The sequence below is a fragment of the Vanellus vanellus genome (genome assembly GCF_965231255.1).
Source record: "Vanellus vanellus genome assembly, chromosome: 6".
Taxonomy (NCBI): domain Eukaryota; kingdom Metazoa; phylum Chordata; class Aves; order Charadriiformes; family Charadriidae; genus Vanellus; species Vanellus vanellus.
In genome coordinates, this window is record NC_138911.1 from 12,707,799 (window position 1) to 12,725,347 (window position 17,549).

Here is a 17,549-nt window from a genome sequence, read left to right on the forward strand (position 1 = left end):
ACTACACAAAGAGAACATCTTAAATGCATTGTATGGGAAATACTGCCATTTGCAAATAATAAAACACTTCCCCCCCAAATCTTCAAATTATTGACCCTGTAGTTACAAAATACTACACCTGTTATCTGCCTTTTGACTTAGTGATGTCCTACTTGAGTGTTCTCGGTAATGACTTCTCATACTTATCTTTTGAATTTCCTCTAACCTGCGGGGCTCATGTAGCAGAAATAATGCACATGAAGTGACAATGTCAGAAGCAATTACTTACTGATGTATGTTGTGCAGTAATTATTCTCTCTGAATTTCTTGACAACCCTTTCAGATTTGTGGTTTATAGTCAAGTTTGCAGCGAACTGGAATGTTAAACCTGGGATGCCTAAAATATTATTACACAGAGGAATTATCAAGCATTCTAGCACAAACTGATGAATGATGAAGAATTTACTTGGAAGTGCTTCTGCTCAAAGCTTGTTTCTTAGTCTTTCCGAGGAAATGCTACTTTGCTTATGGTTTGATGGGCAAGGGACCTTTAGTTTCAAACTTCCTTGTAGGAGTGTAGAGTATTGCATTTTCTATTTAGATTTTTTGTTTCTTACTGGTTGTGTGATCAGCCACAGTCAAGTACAATGTGTACCTCTGTATTGAGTAATTCATGTATTGATACTGAAGCAACTTGAGAAAGAAACTTTATTGCATTTCATGAGTAGGTGATCAGCAGACAGATAACATGGCGGTCATAAGCAATGTTTTTCAGATATAGCAACATTTCAGTGGTTGAGTGAGGAAAAAAGGTTGGTTTTACAGAAACAGATATTCTTTCAGCATGACTTCAGGTGAGTTTTGAAATTTTTTTTTGCAATTGTAGTTGCTGTTGCTTGTGTCTACCATTGCAGTCTGTGTTGCAGAAATACGTGGTCAGAGTTCTCGAGGATGCTGCAATGTACTGATCTGTGCATTGCTTCCGTCCTCTACAAGCATAGATTTTAATGAGCATATAAATTTTATATACTATTATTGGTACATATTACTTATTCCTCCTGAACTTGCTACTTTCAGCAAGCTTCCTTACCAACAGTTGTTTCCTATTTTTACTCCCCAAGCCCAGCGCTGTCCTACTGAGCTGTCATCAGAATTACATTGGGGGAAAGTCCCTTAAGTTAACAAGGTCAGTGCCAGCTCTAACCAGCATAAGACTGTTGTCTCCTTCTCTAGCTCTTTTATGTGTGTGGTCTGGAATCTTGAATTGTGAAGTAACTCATTTAAAAGTTTTGCTGAAGGCTGGTAAAATTTCTGTCTTGACCGGCATCTTGGTCATTTCTGAGAATGAATCTGGCAGAGACTTTATGGCAGCCCAGGCCAACCTAACTGTAGGTTGCTGTCGTCTCCCTTTCCCTGTCGTTACTGCAGTCATGTGTCCCTGCCTTGTTCCCTTGCATGAGGACTAGCAAGTCCTATTGGATGTGGTTCAGTGCAGCACGTTCCAGGGAGCACCAGGCCTTGGTGTGAGGAAAGAGGTTGGTAATGCGCAGCCATGATTAAATTGGCATAGGTGCCCTGAAGCACAGCTTCTTTGGGGGCCATGTTCAAAAAGTTCTTTAGGCTGAAATCCATGTGAATGATTTGCAGAACACTGACCAGACCTCTAAGGGGTTTGTGATCCAGAGGGCACAAGTTACTTATGCTCTGCGAGGTTGCTTTAGTGCTGCAAGGTCATTGCAGGCAGTGAGCATTGGATAGATGTCTGAGTGATCATGTCTCCCCTGGAAGCATGCTCAGGATCCATGAAGTAACCTTCCCCATACCGAGGTCTGCCCTTGCATGTGTTAGTAGCCTTAAGAATGGCTGCTGTTTCACAGGTGAGGCCTAATCTTGGCTTGGAAAATGAAGGAATCTGGATGTATCCACTGAATGAGGTGAATTGATGGTTCTTTTGACAATTCATTCCATGAATAGTCCTGAGCGTCTTATGTGTGGGTGACAAAGTGTGCTCTGGGAAGTACTTGTGTGCTGTGTATGTGTGTGTGGTATTTGTTTTTTTTTATTTATTTGTGTGACTTTTCTTCCTTTTCTTTCATATAAAGTCTCCAACAGTTAAAAACTATGTATAACATAATGTTTTGTTTTCATCAGGCTTGATCAGGGAAGGCATTTAGCTCATAATTTTGGTTCTGTGGAACCACAAGCCATCACCTTGGTTTATGACTTTGAACAAAGGGATGATACACAGTTATAAGCAGTTAACTTGGACCTGTGACTTATGTTTTCAGGACTGAATAAAAGTAAGCTTGAGAGAAGTGGTTGGTGAGATGATAAGGAAGGATATAATTGGAGCTAAGATAAACTTCAGAGTTTGTCATGCCTCTTGACCAAACTGTCAGCACATTAGCTTAATTTTCTGGTATTAGAAATAATTTCTATTTTAAAAACAGGGAAAAAAAAAACATCAAGCAACTCTAACTTTCTTACAGAGCATTTTTTGGGGGCGGGGGGGGAAGAGGGGGAGAGTCCTTATTAAGGCAGGTTACTGCAAAACACTATTTTCAAAGGTTAGGTAACAAAATGAAACATACTGGATTGGACTCATATACTGAGATGGCTGTATAGCTGAACTTTTTGTATTTTGCTGACCTCTTGCTTGAAAGGCTTCATGTGCATTTTAAAATATAGCTTTCCTCTTCAATGCAAAACCTCAGTGGTATCCCAGAAGAATAGAAATACTTGGTTAACGGACTGTACAGATGCTTCAGTAACATTTGGTACTTGTGCTTTTACACAGACATGTTTCCATTAGTCCTCAGAGCTGGAGTTGGAGGGCAGTGGGTGCGCAAAAAGTAGGAACATTTAACTGGATGGGACATGTCACTGTAAAAGGAGATCCACAGTGGTTCAGGAGGGTTGCCTGGGATGGTCTGTGCTTGTGTTTGCTCAGGCTCGCTGTGTCTGCCAGTCTTAGACGGGCATGAGGAGAACAGCTGATTTCTATATTAAATATACTTAAAATATGCTTGTCTCCACTTCTGTTTTATATTTATAGTACACATAAAAGAATTGTGTTCTATTGTGAAGATAAGCCACGCTTTTTCTTTCTTAGCGTCTTCTGTTGCGTGTATTTCAGATCTATTGTGTAATGGAAATGGTGCAACCCCCCTTCCCAACCCCCGTGGCTAAGAACACGCCTGTCATTGTAATTTTGAGTGCTGCTTCTGTTGTTTAGTTGAAAACAGACCTAAATATCTTTTTGTAAGTCTTTTTGCTGTGGCTAAAGCAGAAAGGTAGTTTAGTAAAACAATTCTGTTTTGAAGAACATTTCCTTGAAAATTTCTGCCAGGCAGTCTTGATTAAAATACATTGTGCCCATCTGCCTTCCGGTGTTACATGCGAAGTAGTGAAAAGAAAAAAAAGATTTAGGATGCTTTTAAAGATGCAAGCTGAGGACTTTTGGGGGAGTTTTTCATGTTTGTTTTTTAAAAAGCTGCCTTAGATTCTTGATGGTTTCTTCTGCCTCTTCCCTGTCCCGCCTCTTCCCGGCTTCCTTGAAACGGTACCAGAAAAATAAAAACAAAAGCTTTTGGTTTCCTGACCTTGCAATCACAGAATGCAGATGTCCTCAGTTGTTTTTCTGTCGTGCATAAAATTCATTGTTGTAGCATTTGGAACTATTCCAGAGTGTGTGTGGCAATATGTTTTGTTATCAACTGGATGAATGCTGAAACTTAAATGATGAATGGATATCTATTAATTCCTAAATTTTCATTTGCTGTAGAGGGCTTGGAAGAATTTATACTGTCAAAGCAATGGATGATCAAGAGATTATTTGTATCCAGTGGAGTTTATGCTAAATATCCACTTAGTGAAATGAACTAATCTTTTTTTTTTTTTTTTTTAATTTCAGTTCATAGTGAGGTTCTTCGTGTTACAATTCTTGAAACATCACAGTTCTGAAATTCTGGAACGAAAAAGAAAACAGGATCTTTTAGAGTTGACAGATTAGGGTTAACTTGTCTTTGTCCTTCTCAGCTTTTTAGTGACTGCAGTAGGAAGAATTGTATTGTCTGTTGAAATGTATGTTGTATGCTGAAAGGAATGTGTTCTTATAGGATTGGGATAAGGGGCTGTTACAAGCAAGTTTGTTTTCCCTAGATGACAGGCCAAAAAAAAAAAAACCAACCAACAACAACTAACCGCCACTTCAGCTTGCACTACGCCAGGTGGTGATGCCAACAGGGGGAAGGGGGCATAGAAGTGCAGGACAGAGTGTTTATGTATTTCAGGATAAAAGGGAAGGATTCTTTTTTGTATATATCTGAGGAAGAGGCTTGCTGGGGAAGGGAGTCCTCTCTAATGAAAAATACGTGCAGATCTGCTTAAGGAGGAGGAACTGAAAGGAAGGAAACAAGTCATAATCTGAAGGCATTTGTCCATTGATGGAGTGGCTGTTTGCTTACAGATTTGGCAGCTGCAGCTTTTCTTGAATCGAGGTTTTTATTCCAAGAATTCTGGTTTAGTGAATTTCTTACCTTAGCCTGCCAAACTGTCAATGTTTATTTCCTACGTTGTAGAGGTGTTTTTTTTTTTTTTTCAGTTATATATGTTTTGATGTTTATTAAATATTAATAAATATTTAATTTATTAAATTTAAAAGAATCAGAGAAACTTACTGTTTTGTTTTTAAAATAAACTTTGGCTTATTATTAGTGTATTAATAGCTCTCTAGGTATGTATTGAAAGGACTTTTCTTCAATATTAGAATATGGGGTTCTGAGAAACCAGAATGGTATTGGTCTCCAGAAGGCGAAGGCTGGGGGATTTGTCTTTTTTTTTTTTTTTTTTTTCTTGTCTGTTTTTTAAGGGCTAGAATGAATCAACAGGTTGCCATCTCATTTCATATCTAGTATGGTACAGGCCATATAATTTAATTACTTGTTTGCTTATCCCAGTTTTGCTCTTAAGACTTGGAAATAGAATATTTGACTGTTTCCACTGGCAAGTGGAAATATGGCAAATTTTCTTTTTAACAGAATTCTTTTGCCTTTGATTTGAAGATATTGATTCTTGGCTTGACTGTCTTTCCGTGCCTACGTGCATCTTAAGGACCTGTATTTGTTTTTAGAATGTAACCGGATCAATTATTGCTAATCTGTCACTTTGACTAATCAAGAAGTCCTCAAAACTCTCAGTGTACATATCTCCTCTTCCCCCCAGTGCTTCCTCCCCCCAGATGGCTCTCATTTGCTCCATACTTTCATCCTTTCTACAGTGTGGATTCCGAAGTATGCACACTCTCTGTTCTGCCAGCCAACTGTTTTTATTTAAACTTGGACCATGAATTTTAGAGCGGGACTCATTTTATGTTCAGTAGGCATAATTATTTACCTTAATATCTATAGCCTTATTGTGTGTACTGGGAAAGATTGCGGGCTGAACTGGGAACCCTACTGCTGTTTATGACATTAGCTGCTGGTTTTAGATTAGCTTAATTCTAAAAGTGTTGTGGACTGCTGCCATTCTTGTATCTTTGGAAACAATTCAGACTTTTTTTCCCATGTGTTAGGCCCTTTGACAGGCTTGTTATAACAGTTACTCTGTTTTCACCCAAAACCAAAGGATAAGAAAGATTGTTTTCAAAATGTCCTATGATGTCCCTTTTCACCTAAGTATGGCTTAGTGCTTTATTATTTTTTTTTTTTTTAATTGAAAGCAGGATAGAATTAGGCTGTTCTTTGGATAGTGTTTATAATTTATGCACTGTTCAAGTCTGCTTGTTGACTGACTCTGACTTGCAGCCCACACTTTGGGAAAACCTCCACTCTGTGGCTGTCATGGTCAGCTCAGTCTCAAGTTGGAATGACTCCCACCATTGCAAGATTCTTTGAATTGTGGTGTAGAAAGTGTGGAGGTAAAGGGTATGGTTATAGGGTCTTCTAAATCCTAAGTTCAGTTTCTCCAGCATGCTGGAAAGCTACCCTAAGTGTATGGCTCATAGTTTCTGTTGCTGGTACAGTCTCTCATTGTTCTTGGTCGTTTGTTTAATTATAGCAATATGACTGTTTCATGTTGAAGCTGTTTTATATTTACTTCATTAAGACATTCATTTCAGTGTCAGTAGGAATTACATATACAGCCTTTGTATGCTGAAAGATTCCTGTAAGAGTATCGTTATGTGGAAAATATAATGTTTTGACTGTGTGCTATCTAATAATTTTTATTTGAAGATGTCATGTATAGAATAAATGTACACCGAGACTGACTGAATTGAATTAATAACAGACTGTATCCCAAGAATTTAAAGAAAGAAGCTGCTTGGCAGGGTGAAAGCAACAAATCACTTAATCAGAATCAGTAGAGCTTTCTGGATGTCTTTGTTTTGCAATTATTTTGAGCAGATCAGCAGACTCGATGAACAAAAGAAAGTGGCAGTATTAAGGATTCTTTAAAATCAGTGTTGCGTGACCATTTAGTTGTTCTGTCCAGCACTTTTTCTAGTAACTAGGATAGATCCTTATGACATGCTTTTTTTTTTTTTTTTTTTTTTTTTGTAGTAGAGGGAACATTGAGCTAGACTCTATCTCTGAAATAGCTGCTCAAAGACTTTTTTCTAGCTAATATGCAGGGATCAGTTCCTGTACAGTTCTTAGTCTTGCATAATTCTTAAAGTTAGAGCACTGCAGCCACTTTATAAAAACTAAAAACAAATAGTGAATTGACAGCATATACAAAAGGCTATGATTCAGTTTTAAAAAGTTTTGTTTGCAATGTATCCCTGGCATTTTTTTGATCGAGTTTGCCCTTTCTGATTAAGGACAAACTTAAGCTACACAATATTGTTCCATACCAGGTAGAACTTTACTACATGAATGGAAACTTCTCATGGCAGGGTGTGGGTTACAAAGAAGAATGATTGATGTATTGAAGAGAAAAAAAAAAACTAGGGTTAGAAGCATACTTACAGAAACCCAAACTACTCAGCAGGGAAAATTGAATTATTACAATCATGTAAAAGTTTTATTGGAAGTTCACATTAGAAATTTGCAAGCAATCCATCTGGATACGTGTTGCTTCTGTTGGTATGAGCTACCTGAGAGGATGTATATGATTGGCAGGCATAGCTTGAATTTACAGTGTATGTGTTAAGAGGTTTCAGTACAGGTCTAGCTTATTTCATAAGTACACATAAAGGTCTGACAGGAAATATGTAACTACTTATCATGGTTACATGCAGCTAATAATAGTGATAGCAGCCATAAATTGCACTCCCCCATGGTTCAGGTTGTAAACAGAACTTTGCAAATGGTGTAGTCAAAAAAGAGAAGGGAAGGGAGCGAGAGGTGTGTGTCTGTGGTGGTAGGGTTTTAAGTCTGAATTTCCAACCCTTTAAAAAGATCTTGTCTTTCTCTTGTTTTGTTAAGAATTCAAAATTTCATCTTTTTCACTTACAGTAAATCCACTTTTCAGTTGAAACTTGTAATTGTTTATATACTTGGGGGGAGGTCATAAGTAATTGAAACTGCAAGTTGTACAACCTAACTATTGTTCTTATTCCTGTGTTGGGAAGACTTTTTTTTTCCTTTTTCTTTTCCTGAAGACAAATACAGAAGGCAATGAATCAGATTTTTCTCTGGGTAAATCAGGAAAGAGCTAAAATTAGACCTTCAGAATTCACACTTTTTATTCCTCCTCAAGGCTGAGGAAAGCTTGGTAGATAGCATTTTGCAGGTTACTGAATTGAAAAATGCTTTAGTTTATACAGAGAAAAAAGTTACAGAAACAAGAATGATCTTGTAGAAAAGTGGTATCCTTTGATGTGGATAGTTTCATGCAGATATTTCCAAAGCAATGCTGTCCTGCACAGGTTGGAAGCTTCATGTAGCATCTCTGCATTTGTAAGTCCTAGTTCTCATCAGACCAAGACACAGACACAGCTGTCTTCTGTTCACAGGTTGAGCAGCAAGAAAAGTAATACAGGTAAGAGCAGGGAGGAGCATAAAAATGAGAGCCAGAGAGGTTGCCAGCATACACTACAAATCTGCATTGTCATAGGGCTTACGTTCAGTGTTAGGTGACTCAGTAAGATATTGCTCAATAAAATTGAGGTGTAGTTGTTAGTTCAAACATAGGATACTTGGAGTGTATGCATTAGCTGTTCTAATGTGCTTGTAATTAGGAAGTCTGAATTACAGATATGTAGGCCAGCATCATTTAAGGTGGTATAAATAATGTTAGAACTGGAAGTCTGTCAGGCCTTATGCTTCCATACATTGCAAATTGTGTTAGATGGCTGTTAGTAGGAGTGGTGTGAGCTTCGGCACAGCTGTGAGAAGGAGCTGGTTTTAACTACACGGTCCAACTAAATGTAATGTGTTTCAGCTCTTTGGTCACCTTGAGCAGGTTTGTAGTTTCCATTATGTATGCAACACAGTCCATCAAGTTCAGGTTACTGAAGAGACATGAGGGGAGGAGTTGGAGAATCACCTGTCTCTTATGTGAGATTTAATCTGGTCAGTAGCGAGTGTCCCTTGCTGCAGTGAGACTACTACGAGCTGAGCTCGGCCTGCTGCAGGAGCAGCTGGGCCAAGCCGGCAGCCTTAGTAGCCACAGCAGTCATCCCTCAGCATCCCTCACCATGCCTAGCTGGTGACTTCTCTTTCGATAAGCATCCTTACTCAAGAACTCAGTCTCTTATGCAGATCTTTTAAATTACATGGTAACAAATAAGGAGAGAGCAATATAGGACTGTAATGAGGCTGACTGCCTACGTAGTGTAACGGTGGGAATAGCTTGGTTTTGCCACAGTTCAGATAGATAAAATATTTTCAAGTCACTGATTGCTGTAGCATCTTTTCCACCCTGTGGTGGAGTTTTAGAGGGTTGATGAAATGTGAAAGAAGGGAGGGGAAGGAAAGGGCATTACCAAAGCCAGATGGTGGCTGCTGGTGTTGAAAAATCTATTACCCAGGGTGGCAGGAGACAGCAGGTGGGCAAGCTGGGCCTCAGGAGGAGGGGCGGCTTTAGGTATTATTCAGTTACCCGTGTTTGTAGCTTATTAAAACTCTACTATAGTCCTGTGTTTTCTTCAGTGCACCAGTTTAAGAGCTTCTGTGTCTGTGGTTTACTCTTTGCTTCCCTCCTGTTTTGGGAGATCACTATTAAGCTGTGGACATGGGCTAAACTAGATTAGTGAAACATTAATCTTTGTCAACACCTTCTTCATTTTCTATTTATTTATTTTCAATGCAAATCATTTCACTGATCCTATTTTGAGGGGGATGCCACAGATAGCATTTTTTCCCATGAGAAAGAAATTCTGAGATTCTCTGATTCACTTGTTCCTCTGCTGGGTGCAACACCAAGTCTCATTCTAAACTGGTGTCTGTGGATTTGTACAGTGCCTAGTGAAATGGTATTTCTCTATGCTTTTATGGTACTGTTTAGATTACAAATACAATGGGATTCTTATTGTTTTGAAGGACATGGAACTTGCACAAAAGAAAGAAATTATTTACAGAGAAATCATGTTTGAAGACCTCTTTTATTGTAACTCGGATCAATAAGGAAAATGCTTTCTAGACATCACTCCTGCTAGAGTAGAGGAACCTTATGAAAAGCATGATTTGATGATAGCAGTCCTTTGATAATCGTTAAGTGTGGGAACTTGTACTTATTTTGAAACTTGGGGGATACATCATATTTTTTATCAGTTTATCTTCTTTTACATCTGCATTTTCTTAGTTCTAGAATAAAACTTTGTCCGTTTTTGCTGATGCATTTGTCTCCATTTGTTAAACCTGCTGTCACCTTCAGTGTTTTTATTAAAACCATTTCAATTAGTACTGAATTAATCAGATGTCTAATTCACGCAGAGGCAGATCTTGAAACTATGAGTTATTTTTGGCTGCTGGAGATGTGCTTCAGTTGGTATTTTGCTGGAGCAGGGTGTTTGTGTTTGAGGCTTCTAACTGCTCATAAATTTAGAAATTTAGGGTTAATTGCTTTTTGACTCTGGATATAGGCAAATATTGTTTGTGGATCCCCTCTCCCCCCCTGTCTGATGGCTATCTAGTGACAATGACTAGCTGCTTAGTGAGAGAAGTGCAGGGGGAGCCTAGGCGATGGACTTGCTGGTGCTCAGGTTCTCATTGGTTGTACTGGCAAGAGAATAAGGTGGCCAATGTTCTGGAGTTGCACAGATCACCTTTCTGCTCCTGGGTTGAACTTTCCAGGTGGTGTTAGTGATCTGTCACTTGAGATTCCCTGCCCTGTCATTATCTTTGGAAGTCAGTGTTGCTCAATCTGAAGGTCCAGTGGTTTGCTGTATAAGAAGCATGAAGGTTCTTACAAGAAGAGATAACTAAAGATGGAAGACCGTGCTGCTGTGAAAGAGAAAATGTGCATCACACTCACATGGAAGTCAACACAACAAATATGATATCAGAGCAGCATGGGTGTAAGAAAGAAGTGCAATATGGAGGCACTCTGGGAAGAGCAGTGTCTGTGCAACAGCTGAATTGTTTGATGGAATTACAGGAAGGCGTATAAGTGTTGCCTTATTTTTCTGTCTGGATCAGGACTTAGTGGGTTTCCAGAAATCAATTTCAATACTTTCATTAAATTATAGACAGACTTTAGGTCTAAAAAATTTTAAGTGTTCATTGGAGAGAATGTCTCGGGAGGGTATGGGGCAAGGCTTCTTAAAATATATAAGCATCCATTTGTGTTTGGTTTTTTTTTTGTTTTGTTTTTTAATAAGAAAGGAAGAGCAGCAATATTAATCATCTTAATGAAAAGGTCTTAAAGTCACAGATTTTCTTTTATTTCCAAAATATGCATGACCTTGCACATGGGTGAACCCAGTGATTGTGGTGTGTGGTTTCCAACTTCATGAGAAAATTTGGCCTTCAGATATTGTCTCCCTTTTATGTATGTGGAAGAAGAAAAGCCAGGAACAAGACAGCTTAGTAAATGTCTGAGGTTTTTCCTCAATTATCTAAAAGTTGACATTACATCATCTGCAGAGACGTAAATATAGAAAATAGTAGGTGTGTTATATCTCCTGACTTATTTTTAAAACCTCTTTTACAGAGGACTCTCTTTACTTGAGTGTATGTTTGTGTCAGTAAATAGCCATGTGGCATTATGTCAATTTTTTTTTCTGGGAGATTGGAAGTTTCTTTAAATGCTTGTTTTCATCTTTTAAGATTGCTTTTAGCCTTTGTGGAAGTGTTATGTCTTCTGTCATTGACTCTGCTCTTCCCCAAGATGCTTATATTTCAGTGAAGTTGTGTTCTGTTTTTACCTAACTATCCCTCTCTTTAGGCATGTTTCAGATTCTCCAAAATACGTGTTTTTTTTCTCTCTGAACAATGATATTATTGAACAAAGTAATAAATAATGTAGCTGAGTGGTTTTGTATGAAAGTCAGCTGAGCTGTTGATTTTTCAGATAAACAGGAAAAACAATCCCTCCTTTAATTTCAGTGCTAAAAACCAGAGGAATAGCAAAATAGATGTGAATATTTTTGGTATTGAGACCTGTCCCAGGTCCTGATTTGGGGTAAGTTCCCTGTTTGGGATAATATTTTAAGATTTAGTTTAAACAAAATCCAGAGTTACGTGACTTCTCAACTATCAAAGGCCTTCTTAAGGATTCCATGGAAACAAAGTTTTGTTTGGTGTAATGTATTTGTTAGGTTCTTTATTGTCTATAGGCAGTGTTCTAACTATCTCTGTGTATGGCTACTTGTGGAAGTAAACATTTTACAAAATAAAGATTTTAAGTTGCCTTGAAATGGAACTTCAAATATTACTGTAAAAGTACAGAACAAACCCAACCAATTCTGAAATAAATTCTTATTGCTGTGTAATTGCTGCATGTAAGAAAACAAGCGAGGAGTTGAAGTGTTTGCTCTTTTGCAGGTGTTGCTGAAATAGTTTGATTTATTTAAAGCATATGATTTCATGCAATTGTGCCTGATTGTTAGTGCAGCTGTCAACAGCTGCATGCTCATTTAGCTAATTGCATTCTAGTAAGATAGCTAAGCTTATTTTAAGATATGCAGTTATGTGCTGCTTTTTTTTTTAACAAGCAACTATACACAATCAGAAGATTTACTGCAGAAAGTTCTGTGCTATCACAATGAACAATCATTGCTCTAGAGGAAATTGGAGAGCTTATACACTAGACTGGCTGATACCGTCTTGTTTATGGATAGCATCTGTGAAAGACTGGACCATACCACTTTAATTCATATAGTTATAAAGGCCTTGAGATGGTCTTCTCCTTGGGGTTAGTTTCATCAGCTGCTCTTTGTGAGTATTTTATAGTTTGACACGTAAAACTGTCATTTAACAAGAAACTAATTCCTATTGCTGCATCAGTATGCTGGTTGTGTATACAGGAGCTATGAGCTTCTGTTACATACTGATACAATCTCCTTCAAGAAATATATAACTGAAATGAGAATTATATAAAGTTGTATATGTATAAAAAGCATATTAGGAGAGTAGACTATCTATTATGCATGCTAATTCTGTATAGAATACTTGTATGTTTTTTACTGGTATGTGTTAGCTATGTTGCTAGTCGACAGTATGAAATTGATAATGCAGTGTTGTTTTTATTTGTTATATAGCTTTATGCCAGTATATACAGGCCTCTAAAACCCGAGATGGTGCCAGCCGTTTCATTTCAAGTGCAACAGAAGGTAAAGGAAAAAGCGTGGGGGAAAAAAAAGCACCATTTTTTGTTCATCTGATACCTTGTCTTCCTGGGCGTTTGTGTGGTTCTTGACCTTTTAACGTTCTAGGCTCTCTCCTCACAGCTAACTTCTTGTAATAGATGGTGTATACACTTTTTTCCTAAATCTTGAAGAAGAAATTAAGTGGTGCCACTTGTATGTCTATCTTAAACTTGCATCATCTTTGCATCTTGTCTATTTGTGCTTTTCTTCAGTAACAAAATTCCACCGAAACTGAAGCTTTAGCTATGCCTTAACAAGAATCTGAAGTATCCGAAGAGAAGCTTAGAGAATTGCTGTCATAACCACAGTCTCTATACAGTAGCACTTAAGGAAAAGCACAGATACTTAACAACATAGAAATGTTACAATGCTAATCCTTGCTAATATCTGCAGTCTGATTTTATGCTAACTAACTGTCTTGCATTTTCTGTTTCTCTTAAAAGGAGTATGTGCTTAATTCACTTATACTCACATCTTCCTGCTGATGTTCTGCTTTTTCGCCTTGTTTGAGAATGGAGAGAATGAAATACTTACTTGTCTGTTTTTCTTTCACCTGCAGGGGAAAACTTTGAACAGACTCCATTAAGACGCACATTTAAATCCAAAGTTCTTGCTCGCTATCCTGAGAATGTCGAATGGAACCCTTTTGACCAGGATGCAGTGGGAATGGTCAGTATCACTTCATGGCTTTAGGTTTTTGTCTTAAAAACAACCTTAACAATTGAAGGCATTCATCTATGTTTTCTTTGACAAAAAGTGTGAAGTCTATTATAGATTGGAAATAATCATTAATTTCTCTATATTGTGCAGACTCAAAAGGCCTTTTCATTTAATTGGGATATTTTTTAAAGGAAATTAAGTTAAAACTTATAAGTGGTAAATCCCTAGGAGAGGTTTTGTTCTTTTACAACTTTTTTGTTGCATTCTAGAGAATTGGTAGAGAAATAAATTAGTCTGCAATTAATGAATCTTCTTTGAGCATGATTTTTCTTTTCTATGGAAAGTGGTGTGGCTTCTTAATTTAGATAAAACAACGTACTTTTCTCTGTCAGGTTTCTGGTCTTAGTGACCAAAATACTTTTCTTTATCTGAGTTTGAATTTTGTTATTTTATTCCTGTTGAACCTGGTAACAAAATGGTTATGTGTTTCAATAGAAACTGCATGCAGCCTTTTTAACCTGTTCCTTTAGATGCATATTACTGTATTGTACAGAGATGTAACACTTAACAGAATTTAAAGTGAAATGCAATAGCAGTCTGTGGATTCTAAATCCTATATTCACCAATGCTTCTGGAGGCAGAGGGAGAGAAAAGTGTGTTTTAATTGATACTATCTCTCCTCCCCCCTCTTTTATAGCTGTGTATGCCTAAAGGGCTTGCTTTCAAGACACAAGCAGATTTCAGAGAACCTCAGTTCCACTCTTTTATTATTACTCGTGAAGATGGCTCACGGACATTTGGATTTTCTCTCACCTTTTTTGAGGAAGTTACTAGCAAACAGATCTGCAGTGCAATGCAGACATTGTATCATATGCACAATGCTGAATATGACATTCTTCATACTCCACCCACAAATGACAAAGATAGCTGCAGCAGCACTGGAGACTGCAATGGCACTTCTGTTTCAAAGCTACAGCGTTTTAACTCCTATGACATCAGCAGAGACACACTCTATGTCTCAAAGTGTATTTGTCTGATTACTCCGATGTCTTTCATGAAAGCTTGTAAGAAAGTACTAGAACAACTTCACCAAGCAGTGACTTCACCTCAGCCGCCACCTCTACCTTTAGAAAGCTACATCTACAATATTCTCTATGAGGTTCCTCTTCCTCCAGCAGGAAGGTCGTTAAAATTTTCAGGTGTTTATGGACCAATTATCTGCCAGAGGCCAAGCACCAGTGAACTACCGTTATTTGATTTTCCGGTTAAAGAAGTTTTTGAACTGCTTGGAGTAGAAAATGTGGTTCAACTCTTTACCTGTGCCCTCTTGGAATTTCAGATACTGCTTTATTCACAGCGTGAGTATTTGGTTTTTGTTTTCTTATCTTGTAGTTGTACTGGCACAAGGTTTTTTCATTTCTTGAATGTTAAAAAACACACAACAGAATAGCTGCAGTAAAGTGGCGTTAGCGTGTTAATGCAGTCAGGCTGATCTATGTGCAGGTTTTAATGTAAAGAAAAGAACTGGAGTTACAGAGAGTGTTGCATTGGCTCCAGTTTTAGACACATAAAAAAACTTTGGACTTTCACATAATCTCCTGTATTCATGGACTGACTGTCCCCTTCATTGTTGTCTCTGGAAATGTTGTGCTGTTGGATAGAGTAGTATGCTTATCTCCTATGTACCTCTCTAGCTGTTTAGCTGAATTCCCTTCTCTGCCAAACTATCCATGCATTTTGAGAAGCTTCATAATTAATTATATATGGTTCTGAAGAATTAATGGTGCAAATATAATTTTTTCTTTGAGTATCCAAAGTCACATTTCGGTTGTTACCTTGAAATAAAATTACTTGCAAAAAGTTTTATTTGACTGAATTTAAATCCTGAACCTCTGTCAAGGACTTGAAACAGTTATTGCTGAAGTCACCTAGATAAAGCTTACTTTGAAAAGGATAGGCAGCAACTAAGCTGAAATAGCATCTGTTTATTAATTAGTAAGTAATCTGGTAGTGGTATCCATTTTCTGTGTTAAAATTTGTGGATACGGGGCTTCTTACTCTGCATCCTGTTACTCTAACACAGAGTATGTGGAGTTATGCCAAAAGATAATTTTTCTACTTTTTGTTGTCCTAGGCTGGCTAACATTAGTCCAGACCCACCCATCCATAATGCTGTAGTTTAAAGTAGACAGACTGCATTTTGAACAATGTTTTGTAGTAATGATAAAGAAGACTGGAAGACCCCTAGACAAATCCAGGGATAGTCCAGGGTATTTCTGAAATCTGTTTTAGATATTTTCTTCCATTGAGCTGTCACTGAAATATGTAGAATACAAGTGGTAACTATTTATAAAATGTATCCTGCAGTTATTAGCCACATTCTCTAAACATGAAATACAGATGCTTGCGTGTTGAGATGTGTGAGTAAGCTAAAGCCAAAGATGGATTTTGTGTGTACAGTCAAGGTGGTTAAAAGTGTTGCACTGTATAAACACTGTTACCTTGTAGAGAAAAACTATACAGTAATTCAAATGCAGTCAAAAAAACTTGCTGCATTATCTTGTAGCGGTTACTCTCTTGGATTTAAAAAGCAAATTGCTTTGCTTATTATTCATAGAAAACCTAGAAAAAAACTAGAAATACTTGCCCAGCAGACAAACAACTTCTGTGTTTTTTTCAGAAATGGATTGGCATTTATATGTTTGGGATGTAGCAAGAGTTTGTTTATGTGGATATCTGTTCCACCAGTGGAAGACTCAAACATCAGCTCTTCCATCTGAAGAAGAATGCAGTCCAGTTGGCCTGTAGTTGTGCTTGAGACCTCCTGTGGCAGAATTACGAGTGCCTTGCCAGTTTGGAAGCACCTCAAGAAAAACAATGCATGCATTGCCATATTGGAACAGTGTTCCCTGATCTCTTTTCAGGCCATCGCATTATAAGTACTCTTTTCTCCTGGGCTGGAACTCAGCTCGCTTCTGGACTAGTCTTCTGTATTCTGGGTTCTCTTTCCAAGTCATATTAAGAAGTTCAACTTTTTTTCTTGGGTACTTTCCAAATGTCTCATCAGTGGTTAATTGAAGAAGCTTAAAATAGCTCTTGAACAGTTGAGTTTCTTGTTTGCACGCACAGACATATGGAATTCAAAGGACCCATGCAGCTGAAGGCCTGTCGGCCTGGATCTTCGTGACTGTTTCTGTCTGCTGTTCCTCTGCCTTATCTCAAGCTTTGGCCGAGTTGAGCTGTGTTGCACCTTATCAAAGTGTCTGGTCTGTCTCTATCAAGTTCTCATCTACAGTTTCTGGCTGAAAAGTCTTTCAGTAGAAAAAGGATTTTAGTTATTTGTTTACCGACTTTTGGCCCTCAGTTCTGATGAACTGTGACAGTGCCTTCTCAGTAATAGTAAAGGCTCGCTCACGTTCTTGCATGTGCAGTAATGTGAGGTCTAGGTTGTCCTTCAGAGTATAGATCTTAAAATTTTTTTATGTTCTTTAGATTTGTTAAATCTCTTGGTGCTCAAACCTGTGACAGTTGAGGTGGTTGGGGTCGTTTCTTGTTCTTCTAGGTCAGATGAGATTGTGATACTGGTTGGGTGAATTTAGATTTAGAACAGTACATGTCAGGATTAGAGGGTTTGCTTGTAAGATTTACTTTTAAAAAAAAAAAAAAAACACAAAACCAAACCAAACCCAAAGCTCTTGGAGGACTTTGCTGCCAGATGCACTCCTTTTTGAAACAAATTATTTAGTATCATAAGTTGCAGTCAGTCCTTGGAATTGGAGTAACTTCATTTGGCAGTGATTTAAGATTCCTTTGACATGTTTCTGAATTTATGCTTCTGGAAATTCTTTTGTCCCACTATATTGGCACAGCCTGTGTGTTTTGGATCAGTGTAATCCAAATGTAGGGAATGAATTCCTTGATTTGATTTTCCTCTTGAGAGAACTGTCTCCCATTTGGGAAAGGGTTAGAAGAATGCAGGTGCCTATAAGACAGTGAAGAATCCGAAGCTGCTCCTAGTGCTGAGCCAGTGCTGAGTAACCCTGGCAAAGAGACAATGGTGCTGAAGGAGGCCTTCAGTAGTGCCCTCACCAGATTAATCTGGGAACTGGTTTGAATTCCTACAATTTATGTTGCTCTTGTATCTGTGAAATAGGCT

At 37.9% G+C, this 17,549-nt stretch overlaps 1 protein-coding gene across 4 annotated transcripts in view; it reads left to right on the plus strand.

The window, feature by feature from the left end:
• Window positions 1-17,549, plus strand: part of DENND5A (DENN domain containing 5A) — a gene marked incomplete at its 5' end in the record, with an annotated part of 69,329 nt that overhangs the window by 6,725 nt on the left and 45,055 nt on the right. For 3 of the 4 annotated variants that reach the window (XM_082485111.1, XM_082485112.1, XM_082485113.1), the window contains 3 exons: window positions 12,626-12,697; window positions 13,293-13,402; window positions 14,091-14,751. In XM_082485111.1, coding sequence (XP_082341237.1) covers window positions 12,626-12,697; window positions 13,293-13,402; window positions 14,091-14,751 — 843 coding nt within the window. The remainder of the gene's footprint in view (window positions 1-12,625; window positions 12,698-13,292; window positions 13,403-14,090; window positions 14,752-17,549) is intronic. The other variant, XM_082485114.1, reaches the window with a different exon arrangement.